This window comes from Alexandromys fortis, unplaced genomic scaffold, assembly GCF_014885135.2.
Source record: "Alexandromys fortis isolate MF-2015 unplaced genomic scaffold, M_Fortis_MF-2015_v1.1 scaffold_27, whole genome shotgun sequence".
Classification (NCBI taxonomy): Eukaryota; Metazoa; Chordata; class Mammalia; order Rodentia; family Cricetidae; genus Alexandromys; species Alexandromys fortis.
In genome coordinates this window covers 13,556,077-13,569,511 of record NW_026067952.1, presented here as the reverse complement: position 1 = coordinate 13,569,511, position 13,435 = coordinate 13,556,077, and the positions used below count along the sequence as shown (strand labels likewise).

The 13,435-nt window shown below is 54.7% G+C and overlaps 1 protein-coding gene across 7 annotated transcripts in view; it reads right to left on the bottom strand.

The window, feature by feature from the left end:
* Positions 1-13,435, bottom strand: part of Nol4l (nucleolar protein 4 like) — a 122,297-nt gene that overhangs the window by 26,515 nt on the left and 82,347 nt on the right. For 4 of the 7 annotated variants that reach the window (XM_050151180.1, XM_050151178.1, XM_050151179.1 and 1 more), the window contains exon 5: positions 1,654-1,795. In XM_050151180.1, the coding sequence (XP_050007137.1) occupies positions 1,654-1,795 (142 nt within the window). Of the gene's footprint in view, positions 1-1,653; positions 1,796-2,040; positions 2,151-8,991; positions 9,206-10,116; positions 10,442-13,435 lie in introns of those variants that run through there. The other 3 variants (XM_050151181.1, XM_050151183.1, XM_050151184.1) reach the window with 3 other exon arrangements.

Sequence of the window (13,435 nt, the reverse complement as noted above, 5' to 3'; positions counted from 1 at the left end):
TCAGCCTCTGATTCAATAATTAAATTGGTGGCTCACGATCAACACCATCCTCCCTTTTCCTAGCTCTGCTGTTTGCCCGCATAAACACTAGTCCTACCAGCAGGCCAGCCTGCCTGTGATTCGTCCAGTGCTTAGAGCCAGGAGGGGCCTGAGATATGTCTGACTCTACCCTGCAGGTGGCTGTGGGGCAGCTAACCCCAGAACCTCTGCTTCTTCATCTGCACTGCATCATCACCAAGGGATACCAACGACATCACAGCCCCAGCAGAAACCCCCAGTTAGTTTGCTATCTATCCTGAGGACCTCAGTCCACTGAGACTCCAAGGTAGTGTTCTCGGGCAGTAACCATGGTTCCAAAAGGTACACTGAGGAACAGCATCACAACCAGACCTTTGGAGGACTGAGACAGCCTTACTAAGCTGGACCTTGGGGTGGGGGGAAGAAAAGTTCTAGATCTTTCTTGAGGAGGTACGACAAGGGTGCTTACTAAGCACTGTTAGCACAGCTCTTAGTAGGCTGCTGGGTGTGGCTCTATCAGTCAGATGAGGCTGGAGGTCAGCTGCTGAGTTGTCCCAGCCCCAGAACCCCCATGTGGTAGCCCCCATTGGGCCCCACCCCCGTGGGAATGCCATAAGGCAATAGTAGTCTGGAGGCTCACAGCAAGAGGGGTTCTTGCTGACCTCACGAGGCAGCAAGGCACAAAAAGCCTTTTCTTCTCCAGCAGCCTGGCACCCCACTCCTCACACAGCCACCCCTGGCTCCCCAGCTCCAGGCCCAGACACTTCCAGCTGCCTATATGCTAGACTCCTCCCAGACAAAGCCGGACTCAGGCTGGGAGGGAAGACCAGCGTGTGGGTTCTGCCATGGAGATGAACTTTGACCCAAACTGCAAGGCTCCTACCCCTTATTTACTCTTTAAGGCTCACCCATTTTTTTTTTTTTGCAGTTAACATTACACCCCTTTTCAACTCTGAACCTCCCTTCCACATTCCAAGCTCTGACCTTTGACCTCTCCTAATTACCAGTCCCTATACCCCAGTTCTCTGAGGCCTAGCTCTGGGCTGATCCCTTACTTCTAGCGCTCTAGGCCCGGAAACAAGAGCCCTACCAGACGCCTCTGACTACAGGTGCTATCCCACATCTCCAATCTGGTCAGGCCCAGGTGACGCAGAACCCAGGCGCCCATTCCAGGACTCTATATGGAATCATGGAGTGGACATCTGACTTCTGACCCTGACTCTTCAACCCCAAGAAAATCCAGACATAGTAGCCTAGTCCATCCTGGCCACTGACCATGTGGCCCTGTCCCAAAGCCAGCCTTACTCAAGCCATAAGAACACAGCTCCAGATCACACACATTCTTGACCTTCCCAGGCCTGAATCCTGGCGATTCTGAAATCCTTATCCAACGAACCCATGAGCATAAACAGGTGCAAACAGACAAGAGGCCACCCCACAGTCAATCGGGGGCCCTGCTTATGAAAACACCCCTCTCTCCCTGGGGCAGTGGGGCTTGTGGAGATGCTGACAATACCAGCTCTCAAGTCCAACAGGGACGCCCCAGTGTCACCTGGGTCCTACCACCCGGAGCACCTGCAGGCCTCTTATAGAACAATAAGTGCCCTCCCTGCCAGCTGCCCAAGGGGCACTCACCGTCCTCTTGGCTATGGAGGTTTTGTGGGCTCCGCATCCTCTCCTCCTGGCTGGGGCTCAGGCTGGAGGCCAGGTGGGGGTCAGCTGACATCCATGTGGAGTCATTCATATCAAAATCCTCACTGCTCACAGAGGTTTCATCCTGAGCAGAGACAAAGAAGACAGGTGTTCAACAAGAGCAGATGCACACTAGAAAGGATCCCAGAGGGCACAGGGAGCCCCTAAGACCTTGTAGTGAGGGCTGGATGGCATTCCCTCTGACCCCCTCAAGTGGCTTGGGCTCTGGTTCCTAGCGGAAGCCAGGGTTAAGAGCCCGTGCTGTCTGTAATTGAAGACAATTAAGAGGTCTCACATCCTGTGGAGCGGATAGCAGGGCCTGGCTCTTACCCTTGTGAGCCAAGGTTGAAATGAGTGCTGTAAACAAGAGCCACCATTCCCCACCCAGAGCCTGAGGGAAAGGGCTCACTCTATACAGTGCCTGCACTGAGTAGCGGGACATGCAGGGCACTGAGGAGGCCAAGGTGGCAGCCCCCACTAGGCCTGGTGCCAACTGCTGTGGAGCATACATGGAATTCCTTTCTCCCACTCCCCCAGCCCAGAGGACATTTCTGTCTTCCTCCTTCCTAACCTTTGCTGTGCTTCAAAGATATGCTCTTGGGCGGCTTCCAGGGTTGAGCAGGCCAAACCCAGAAGTGTGGAGAAGGAAGGGGGTGGGGCGGGCCAGGGTTCGGATCACACCAAGAAGGGACAGGGAGAGAGGGTGCCAAGGCCTTCCAAACAGCAGACAGTCTGCTGGAGAGGACAGCAGCAGCTCCTCTCCCGAATGCTGGTTTCCGTGTGCCCTTGGCCAGTCACTTGGGAATCCCCGGGATGGGGCCCCTTTAATTCAGCCTTCCAGCAGGAAAGAACCCCACCTCCTTCTGATCCAGCCCCTTTGAAGAGCAGCAAGCAACTGGGACGGCTCTCCAGTTGTAACACATGGGGAAGATGGCCCCGCAGTGCCACACATGGAGTCCTGACCTTGTGCCCCAACCCCTAGCAAGATACAATAGCTTCTGTGGGCCCATGGCAGAGCACCCTTGGGGCCTTGGAGCCACTCCTACAGGGCCCTCTCACAGACATCTCTTTTATGGTGAGCAAACACACTTCGGTTTGAACTTTCTTCAACTGCTGTCCCTGAGGCAGACACATCTGCTCCAAGTGCTAGGGAGCCGGAGGTTGAGTCTCCCTCCCTCCCCCAACCATGCCTGCTGGCAGCGGTTTCCTGGAATTCACAGCTTCCATACAGCAGTAGAGACCCTCTGTCCTGAGTCCGGAGGACAGGAGCTGAGCCACAACACTGCAGGTCCAGATGAGCCCAGTGTTCTCCCCATGCAAGTGCTGGTCACACATGCTCATCCTCTGGGCTACCTACTACACACAAGCTTCCTCCAGCCTGCCTCCATGACAACACACGTGCTCACGTCAACAGGGGCATGCATGCTCAACAGGCTCCCTTTGCACAAAGAGTCTAACAGGAAAAGGTCTCTTGGAGGTATGGAGCAAGGACACAGAGCAGGGATTCTGTGCTCCCCTGCTGGCCTGGCCTGGTGGGTGGGCTCTGGGATTCTTCCCTTTCTTCCCTGGGCCCCTCACAGGCAGAAGCAGAACTCAGAAGCACTGTGGGGAATGCATGAATCAAGTGATTCTATCTCCTAGTACTTTTTTTAAAAATCTTTTTGAAACCAGAGCTACTTGAGCAGGTTGGTCCTACACAGGCAGGAGGATCTCTAAGTTCGAGGCTAGCCTAGCTTAGTCGGTAGAGTTGAGTTCTCTGACACTTAGGGGCTACACAGAGAAAACTTGTCACAATATAAAACAAAAGAGAGAGGAGCTACCTATGTAGTCTAGACAATCCTCCTGTCTCGGCCTCCAGAATCCTGCAGACACCTATGTAAACCCATTCATTCACTCAAGTATTCCCTGGACACCAACTATGGGCCACGTTTGCCAAGTGTTGGAAATCCAGCTGTGAGCAGACCCTGTTCCTGGCCTTCCTGCTACTCCCCATCCACGGAGAAGAGAGTGGCTGCCGCCGCCCATGCTCCACAGCTCCTCTTCTTAAACAACCTGCATGTCTGTGCCACCAGCCTCGTCACAGCACAAAACTGCTGTGGGGCTCTATCCTATCACCCCAGAAAGCTCTCGGGCCATCCAGGAGTAGGGACCAGGCTGCCTGTTCTCTGAATTCCTCATGAGGTAGCAAGACTTGTTGAACTGACTAAACTGCCTGGCAGGATGTGGTGTTTAATGAGGATGTTGCATTAATCTGACAATTAAGGGCTCTGGTCCCACTGCGCAGTTCTTGCGAGGGCCATATGAAAACCGGGACCCTGGCTGGAGGGCCAGAGGCGGCATGCTTCTCTTAGCTACAGCTGCTAGCTATCCCACAAAAAAGAGCTAACGTTGCTCTTGCTCAGACACCTGAACTGCTCAGGAAAATGCGCTCTGCCTCACCCTGCCCAGCAGATGAACTGCGTTTCATACTGACATTGAAATCACCTGGAAAGAAAAAGCCAGGTTCCAGGCTCTGGGACAAGGGTTTCCTAAGATTTCCTCATAATGGCCCCATAAGGCCCCACAGGGCAGGCCTCTCTCCAGGTCTAGTCACACAGCTCCTCAGCCGCTCGCCCCAACTATCCAGGGTGACAGAACTTGGGGCAGAGCTGGGGTCTGAATCCAGACAGTCTGCACCCAGAGCCATGAAATTACACACTTCACCCTTTGATCAAAAGTGCCTGATTCCTTAATGACGAAGTGCCTCAATATAATACCCAAAGGCAGCGGGGCTACATATGCTTGATGGCATGTGCACACACACACACACACACACACACACACGCGCGCGCGCAGAGCTTTATGCGTGCACATTACTGAGCATCTACTTTGTGCTGAGTTGCCCTAGGGATCTATCTATATGGCTAAGGAGGGTCTCCTACCTTCAGACTTTATTTAGGGAGAGGAATCAGCTGAAACTTCTGGCTCATTTACAAGTATGGGCGGGGGGGGGGGGGGCTGCATAGTTACTGAACATCAGTAGTTCCCTCCCCAGGGACTTTTCCATAGCCCCCAGGTTTCTGCCATCCCAACTGCTGCTCTGTGAATGGTGGCTCTGGGAATTTTGAAAACCCAAACGCTGACTGCTATGGCTTTTTTTTTTTTTTTTTTTTTTTTTTTTTAAGTAATCAAGCCTATGAAACCTAAACTTTCCAGAAAACAAACAGAACTGAGTAAGCTGTAGCTGTGGATGTGGCCAGACTGACAGGACCACGGCCAGCACCCACAGGTGCAGGGCTGACCTGGAGAGACCCTTCCGCAAGCCCTGCTGTAGCAGAACCAGGCTGTCCATAGGGCAAAGCCAGCCAGCACAGAGGAGCAGACTCAGACTCTCTCTACTCACCTATTCGCCCCTGAGCTGAGGCTGGGAAGGCCGCTAATCACACAGGCAATTACCAGAGCACATAGTTCAGACCCATCACCCAAGTCCAGAGGGACCTGGCGGGGGGGGGGGGGGGGGGGGGGGGGGGGTCGTGTATAAGAAAGGCAGCCCTGCAGAAGGGGGGGGGGGGGGGGGGGGGGGGGGGGGTGCAGGGAGGAAGAAAGGGAAGCAGCCAGCCAACCCAGGTCGGGAGTGTCTAAGACCCCAGGCACTCCCCTGCTCCCCCATGAGGTCACAAGTAGGTCACTTCTTGCTCCCTTCTTAAATCTCAGGAGAATTGGGGCTACTAATTTGTCCCTCTCAAATAACTTCACCGAAGATAAAAGTACATACGCCATGCTTCTGCAGTCCCTCCTGAGATTCTGTGTGACTGGCCAGGGAGCTGTGGCTAGATCCCCCAGCCTAGCCTTTGCCCTTTACATCCTGAAGTCTGTGGCCTTGCCCACCTGGCAGTAAAAGTTCATCAGAACATGCACCATAGTGCTTTTGCCATCATGGGTCACAGGGCATTAGGGCCAACTAACCTTCTGAAAAGCGGAACTCTTGTGTTGGCCAGGCAGGGTGGGTAGCACCCAGTCTTTAGGACACACCCCCAACCTTGGAGTCTTCACTCTGGGCAGAGAGAGAAGCGCTGACTAAACCCTTGAGCCTCTTATCTTCAGTCCAAAATTCAGAAGCCAGCTCTATTTCTCCCCACCCAGCTAGCCCAGGCCCTTCCTTCTCTGCAGGCGTCGGCAGCACCAACCACTGTGCAGCCCGGAGGAGGGGAATTCGGGAGACATAGGGAGGAAAGTGGAAGCAGGCCTGTATCCATGGCTGTAACTATGGGCAGGTGCTATCAGTAACCTGATTATTTTACAACTGGGGTCAACTTCTCTGGAACTGGGTTCCTGGTGCCTCTGAAGCTGAGCCATTTGCATCTTCCAGGACTCAGAATTCTGGGGCGTGCCTCCTACAGTATTTTCCAGGCCTTTCCTCAGAGCTGTAACTCTATCTCAACCTCTCACTTGAGAAAGAAAGGGAGGAGGATTTACCGAGAATTCAGTGCTAGTGGAGGCCATAAGGCCTGATCTGGAGCCCTGGGTGTGGGTTTCAGACCGTGGTGGGGGTGGGGATGTTCAAGGATGCTCCTAGGCCAGGCAGGAAACAGGCACTCCAGGCTGGCTGCCCCCTCCCCCACCATCCCCAGGTTTTTGGGCAGCAGGAAAGAATACCAGTGTAGGCAGTTCTCCAGCCCCAGCTCTCAACCTAGCATATATATTAGGATGTGGGAGGTGGCTTCTCAGGCCAGTGTTGGGCACCGCCTTCTGGGTCACCTGTGAGCCTGGCCAGGTCAGGGAATGCTCAGCCTTGGAGCTGCTCGGGTTAGCATTATGCTCATCACTCCAAATACGCCAAGAAAGTGCTGAACCACATTTGACCCCAACCTAACCACTTCAGGCACTTACTAATGGAAACTGAAAACTCCCAGGATCCAGAGCAAGCAAAGGTTCATGGCCCTGTTGTGATGTTGTGATACTGTTACATGAAAGAAACAGGAGGGTGCTCTGAGTCAGCTCCTGAGCACTTGGGGCTTCCAAGGCGGTTGTCAAATTCTGTACCCCATCAATGCCCACCTGGCCACCAGAAGAGGTGATGCGTTTTCCTGAGACACAGCACACAATTCTACTTCTTGCTAACAGACCTTGGCTTACCAGCCATACAAACACATTCTTGGGGGGAGGGGAGACAGAGTGAGGAGGCTTCCATCATCCCCCTCCCCCCACTGACTCGCAGACTCTCACTGCACCTGTCAGAACCATGTTCATGTACCCATGTGCTTGCTCCACTGTCCTTGCCATAGTGCATGCCTGGATGCTAGAGTGAGCATGTCCCACACCTTCCCTAGTATATGGGCTTTTGTTCCTAAGCAAAGGCAACGGACTGTTTCCCCAGCATTCCTCACTATGAGACCTCACTGATACCCCAGCTCCAGCCATCAATGGGCACCTGAGTTTCTTGGGCAGACTGGGTTCTTCCAGCCAAAAGGATGGCCAGAGGGGAAGCACTCTGAGCTAACCCTCTCCAGGTCTATCCTTCCAAGAAAAGGACTCAGGCTAGACTAAAAAGTTCTTGAGCAATTCAGGGATGGACCAGCTTCCCATTGCCCCAGGGTGGCTGAGGCCCTGGGAAAGAGGTTCCTCCTCAAAGTTAGCCTTCTGAGAAGGGAGGTAAAGTCGGGGTGCTGTTTGCCACTGGTCGGTAGAAAAGTGCTGAATGGGTTAGAGAGAGCAGAAGGAGGTGCTGCCTTGAGACTACTCTATAGCACAGCCCGGCAGAGGAGCCTGGATTGCATTCAAAGACACATTTGGACTCAAATGGCTTTCCAATGAAAGGGTAATTTACAACCTGGGGTTAAGCTACCCACTGGGGCCTGGGCCATCAATGGGCTCTTTCCCCCACACCAACACACAGCTGAGAAACAGGCACGTTTTAGGGGTCAAGGGACCTGGTCCCACCATCACAGGCTCTGCCCACAGGAGTGAGGAGAGCACCAACACTGGAGTGTGCAGTGGGGGGAGGGGGCTTCCAGCTGATTCTGGGATAAGTAGGGCTTTATCTCAAGGGAGAATCTATTTCAGGCCACAATCCTCAGAAAGGGGGAAATCAGAGTCCAAACACCATTTCAGGTGAAATCAGGAGGTTATTCATCTCCCCTCAGAGCAGACAGAAAGAAAAATCAATGTTTCAGAGGGGGAAAGGGTTCCATTTGAATTAATGGGTTTGTGGCTTCTCCATTGATCTGCGCCTCTTCACACTTTCTTTTTGTGCTTTTGTGCTCTGAGGGAGAGGGGAGGGAGAAGGGAATGGCAGGGAGGGGGCTCTCGGTAAGGAAAAGGACGGTCTAACCTTAACCTTTCTCCGGGAATAATGCTAATTAGCGAGGCTTAATGAGAACTTCCCCCAGGAAGCTCGGCCTGGTAGAGGCGGCCAGACTACCCGCAAACGCAGCTCTGAGAAAGAGTAGGGTCACTTCTGAACCCCAGAGGCCGGAATAGGAGGGCGAATTGCACTCCCCCCCCCCCCCGTGTATCCTGCCTGGGAACCCTAGGTGAAGGGCGGCGAGCAGCAGGAGGGCGGAGGTGTAAATCCACCTTAACCCTTGCGCGAGCTCTCCGCAGGCCCCCGCGTGGTGTGTTCCTTCACCAGGGGTCTTCAGAACCCTTGCTTCTTCTCCGAGGGTGCACACGAGAGGGGCTGTCGCTCCCCTGGTGGAGCGACAGGAGCCTGCCAAAGTGGGCTCAACTGTGCAAACCGCGTCTCAACTCCCAGCGCCTTGGCAAGGAGCCCCTCCCTGCCACTGTACGCTTCCCGTCCCCACATCCCCAAACACAGTCCACTTCCTTTCTCCCGGAGGCAGCGGCCACCCGAGCCTGGCCCCCGCCCCGCTGTCCGCGAACGTCTTCCTCCCAGAGACGCGGTGCGGAGCCCGCTGCAAACGGCGTGGCCGCGGCACAATACCGCGGCGCGGCGCACACAATCACCGCCCCCCAGGACCGGCGGCGCGCACGGCCAGGAGTGGGGTGCGCCCGGCAGCTCCGGGCACTTGAAGCTAGACGCACCTCTCCAGCGCCCCGCAGGCCCAGGAGCGCAGCCTCCGCCCCTCCTCGCTCTCGGGCACACTCGCCCGCCCCCAGCCCCAACCCACTCCACCCAGGGCCAGCAGCTCTCCCGGCGCAGGAAGCTCCCCGTGAGTCCCCCTCCTCGAACCCCACAGCTCCCCTAACCGCAGCTCAACGGCCAGCGGCAGAGCAGGAGGAGGGGGCGGCAGCCGAGGGCCCAGGACCAGTCCGGTAGCGGGGTCCCCCAGGACTCTGTACCTGGGCGGGCGGCGAGGCGCAGACCGGCGGTCTGGCTCTGGGAGTGAACCGGGCGGGAGGCGGTGACAGCCCCACCGCTCCAGCTGCTGCTGCTGCTACTGCTGCTGCTGCTGCCGCCGCGGCCGCCCGGGGAGAGGGGCTGGCACCGCTGCGGCGCGTCACTGCCCGGCCCGGGGGCGGGGGTGGCCAAGGGGAGGGCCCAGGCGAGCGGCGGCGGTGGCGCCGCGGCCCGGGAGGAAGGGGGAGGGGGGCACCGGGCACGGGGAGGCGGGGGAGGGGGCGGGACCGGGCACGGGGCGGGGGCCGGGGGGGAGGGGAGCGCCGGAGGACGCACTCAGGGGGAATGGGGGGAGCAGCAGGAGAGGAAAGGAGGCACCCAGGGAGAGGGGAGAGGAGAAAGGAGAGTGGGGGGGAGAGAAGGAGGAAGGGGGGGGGGTGCTTGGCCAGGTATGAGGACCAGGGTGCGCTGGACGCGCTGCCGTGCGCCACTGGATAGAGCTCTTCTTAAGGGAGAAGAGCTTGGAGGAAGATCCCTGGGGGCGTGCGGCCCCTGAAAGAAGGCGACGGGAGCTGGGCTCGACCCTGGCTCCCAGAGGCTGCGGACTTCAAGTCTTGGGGCGGGGTGGGGACGTACCCTGCAAACTGTCTGCGTTCAGGCCAGGAGAGGGAGACTTGCCCCAAAGAAAGTGACTAAGGGAGGCATCGTCGGGAACTCTTGGTGCCGTGGGGCCTCTACACAGCCCTCGACCCTAGGCGTCTCTCAATCCCGGGCACCGCGGGTGTTTGTCGGGCAAGGCAGCGGGACCCGCGGGCTCAGCCCTACATAGGAGGTCTTAGTGGGACCCTAACAAGGAAAAGCCAGGCACGTGGCCGACTCTCGGTCGGCCCCCCGCCCACACCGCAGGGCCCCCTTTTTCTCGATCAAGTTCAAGCTTGAGCTCCTGGGCACCCTACCCACGGGCCGCCTCCTCCCTTCCCCTCCCCTCCCCTCGCCTCCTTTCTATTCTGCTGTACCATCTCGCTTCTCACTCTTCCTTTGTCTCTTTCCCACCACTTAGTTTGCACCCGCCCCTGAACCCCTCCTCTCCGCCCCGCCGCCAGCTCCAGTGTCCAGACTGCGCTCACCTGTTCGACCCAAACATTCCGGCGACCCGGAGCGCTCGCCGCCCGCTCGCTGCCGGCTCCCTTTGAGAGCCCCCGCCCCACTCCGCGGGTCATTGTGCTCCAGCAGACCACACGGTGCCGGCTCCTTACGGCGCTCTGGCTACCGTAGTAAAGTCATAGCATAATATCAAGACTGCTGCCCAGACCTGGGCGCGCGCAGTCCGCAGGGACTCCGCAAGAAAAGGGAAGACGCACGCCGACCCAAGGTGAGGTCCTCCTCGGGGCAAAAACACCTTTCGTCTTGGCATCAGAAGACAGAATGGGGCGGCACGAGGTGGCTAGAGGGGTACCCTAAATCTCCGGGCAACCTCAGAATCGCCGGAGACCTAACAAGGTAGTCTCCTTGCGGCAGAATTAAAACATCGACAGAGAAAAAAATGGGTTAGGGCAAACGCCCCCCGAACTCTCTATCACCAAGTCCAAAGGCGAGGTTAGAAAACATGGGCCTCGAATAAAGCTGAGCTTTAACAAGGATAGAGACGTACATGAAATTCTGTAGGGAGATGCCCCGCCCCCCAAAAGAAACCCAATAACGAGCCCTCCTCCTGGTTCCTATGAGGAGGAAGGACAATTTCTACAGATTCCTTTACGCTACAACTCATTCACAGTGGAGCCAGCAGAGGAGAGCAAACGAGACAGCCACCACGATTGTTTGCAATTTTGAAACAGACTGCCTTTAACCCTCCAACTTTTCTTTAAAAAGCCCCTTTCTTTCTTCCTCTGAAAGCTTTGCATTGTGAACAATCTATGATAGACAAGACTCCCTCTACAGGTTTGATCTGTAATTACAGTCACAGGTTCGGAGCTCCCTGTTCACGGATTAGAAAAGATGACACTTCAAATTAACAACGCACAGACTTCATTCTGCACATGCTAAAGATCTTACTGTCAATATGAAACTCACGCTTTAAAAAAAAGGATTTAGGCGTGTTACTCATTAGCGCCTTTTACTCCTGAAATCAACTGTGTTTTCAAATCAATTCACCGATTCACTTTTCCCACTTTCTCTATTAGACTTTTACTTCCCATCTTTTTGGGTGTAGGTATCTAGGGTCACATCTGTTGAGTCCATCTAGGGCAATGTGGGCGGTTCCAACATGGAAGCTGTCCTTCTTGCTCTGAATGAGATAATTCGAGCTCAGGATTTCCTGCCTCTTTCCAACACATTTCTTAAGACCTTTGACCTCGCCTGGCCTGAGTCACAATTTCACAGCAGTGGTGGACATCTGGGCTTGAAATATAAAGCCCAAAGCAGCTGAAGTTCAAAGGTGAAATTGAACCCAGATAACCCTCCTCTCCTCAGACTCATCAGTGAGCAGAGTGCAGCTAAGGCCGGTAGAACTGTCCCTGCAGACACCAGTGTGCACTCATTTACCATCCTCCAAACACAACACTGAAGCCCTATGGCCCACAGACACCTTGGCTGGCTGGGAAGCACTTCTGAATGCCAGGAGCCTCCCAAGCATTGTCCCCACAGGGGCTGCCCCTCCTCAAGGAACTTTGAGCTGGTGGTTTTCAGTGTCCTTGTCCCTCTGACCAGTTCCCTCTGACCTTAAAGAGGCCACAGTGTGGCTCCCAATGTCGGGGAGGGTTCCATAGCAAGAAAAACAACAACAAAACCTGGTCCTTATTCCTCACTGCCCTCACGTCACATCACCAATACTCCTGGCTCAGCAGTAGGCACGTTTGGAAACAGATGCTAGAGGCAGATGCTCTTAGGAGCACCTACAAGAGTCTTTTATGAGCCTGGCCAGGGGACATGAGGAAGGACAGGAACTTAGTTCAACCGAAGTGGACTCTGTGAGAGCACTGAAAAGTCATTTATCACCACAAATTACCTCTTAATGACAGAGGGACAGTACCTGCCTACTAGGGTGATGGAGCAATCACCTCTGAACTATGCCATCAAGTCAGCTGTCACAAAAGGGCCGTCACCTGACCTGATTCTGGGCACCTTCTGAGGTAGTAGTAGGAAAACAGCTTTCTATGCTGTTTATTCTCCATGCCAGGTCCCTCCCCACAAAAAGGATTGAGTCTGAAGAAATCCAGAAAGATCACTCTTCACAGACAAACAGTTCTGAACTTCTCAAAAACAACCATGAGTGGGGGCTGTGGCTCATGCCTGTACTGCTAGTTACAGGAAGCAGGACAGGAGCATCATCACAAGTTTGAGGCCAGTCTGGTCTGCACATCAAGATGCTATCCCAAAAGCCAAAATAAAAACAGCAAACAAAAATAGGGTAGCAGGTGTGGCAGTAGCTGTAGCAAATTCCTTTAATCCTAGTACTTAGTACTCAATACTCGGGAGGCAGGGGAAAGCAGATCTCTTGAATTTGAGACCAGCCTGGTCTACTAATGGAGTTCAAATACAACCAGGATTGGTACACAGAGAAACTATCTCAAAAAAAAAAAAAACAGCCGGGCGGTGGTGGCGCACGCCTTTAATCCCAGCACTCGGGAGGCAGAGGCAGGCGGATCTCTGTGAGTTCGAGACCANCTGGAGCCAGGCAGTGGTGGCGCATGCCTTTAATCCCAGCACTTAGGAGGCAGCAGGCGGATCTCTGTGAGTTCGAGACCAGCCTGGTCTACAAGAGCTAATTCCAGGACAGGCTCCAAAAACCACAGAGAAACCCTGTCTCGAAAAAAAAAAAAAAATCTCCCCCCCAAACCAAAACAACAACAACAAAAAAACCAACCAACCAAACCACTTATTGTCATACATTTAACTGCTATAGATGATGAGACTAAGGAAAAATACCAGCTAAAGGCAACATATGGGTTCCAGCTGGACCTTGGACTTAAGGGTACAGGTAGAGGGAGAGGCAGAAAGTGAGGACAGAGGAAGGGAGAAGATGGGCTGGGAGGAGGGTCAAGGCTCTCAAGGAGTAGACCAGCATGCTCCTGATTCTAGACAGCAAAAATTGGCAACTGGGGGAAGACCTTGAGGCATGGCCTTTCCGGCAGATTCGGCAAGTGATAGAACACAAGGGTGAGGAGCGTTACTTCGGCAAGAGGGATTAAGGGAGGGTGGGAGGTGAGACAGTGAGGGCTGCAATTCAGGCACTAGAAAAGGTTTGGTCAACAAGAGACATAACAACAAAATGACAAGTCTATGAGACACTCGTCTTGAGCTGCCTTCTTTACAACTCTGAAGCCTGCACAATGAAAGGCTCCTCAGAACAGTGGCTGAATGTGTTTGAGATGGCACGTCTCAGGAGGATTCTAGGTGTCACATGAAGAGACAGGCTGCACAACAATGACATTAAGAAACACCTCCATT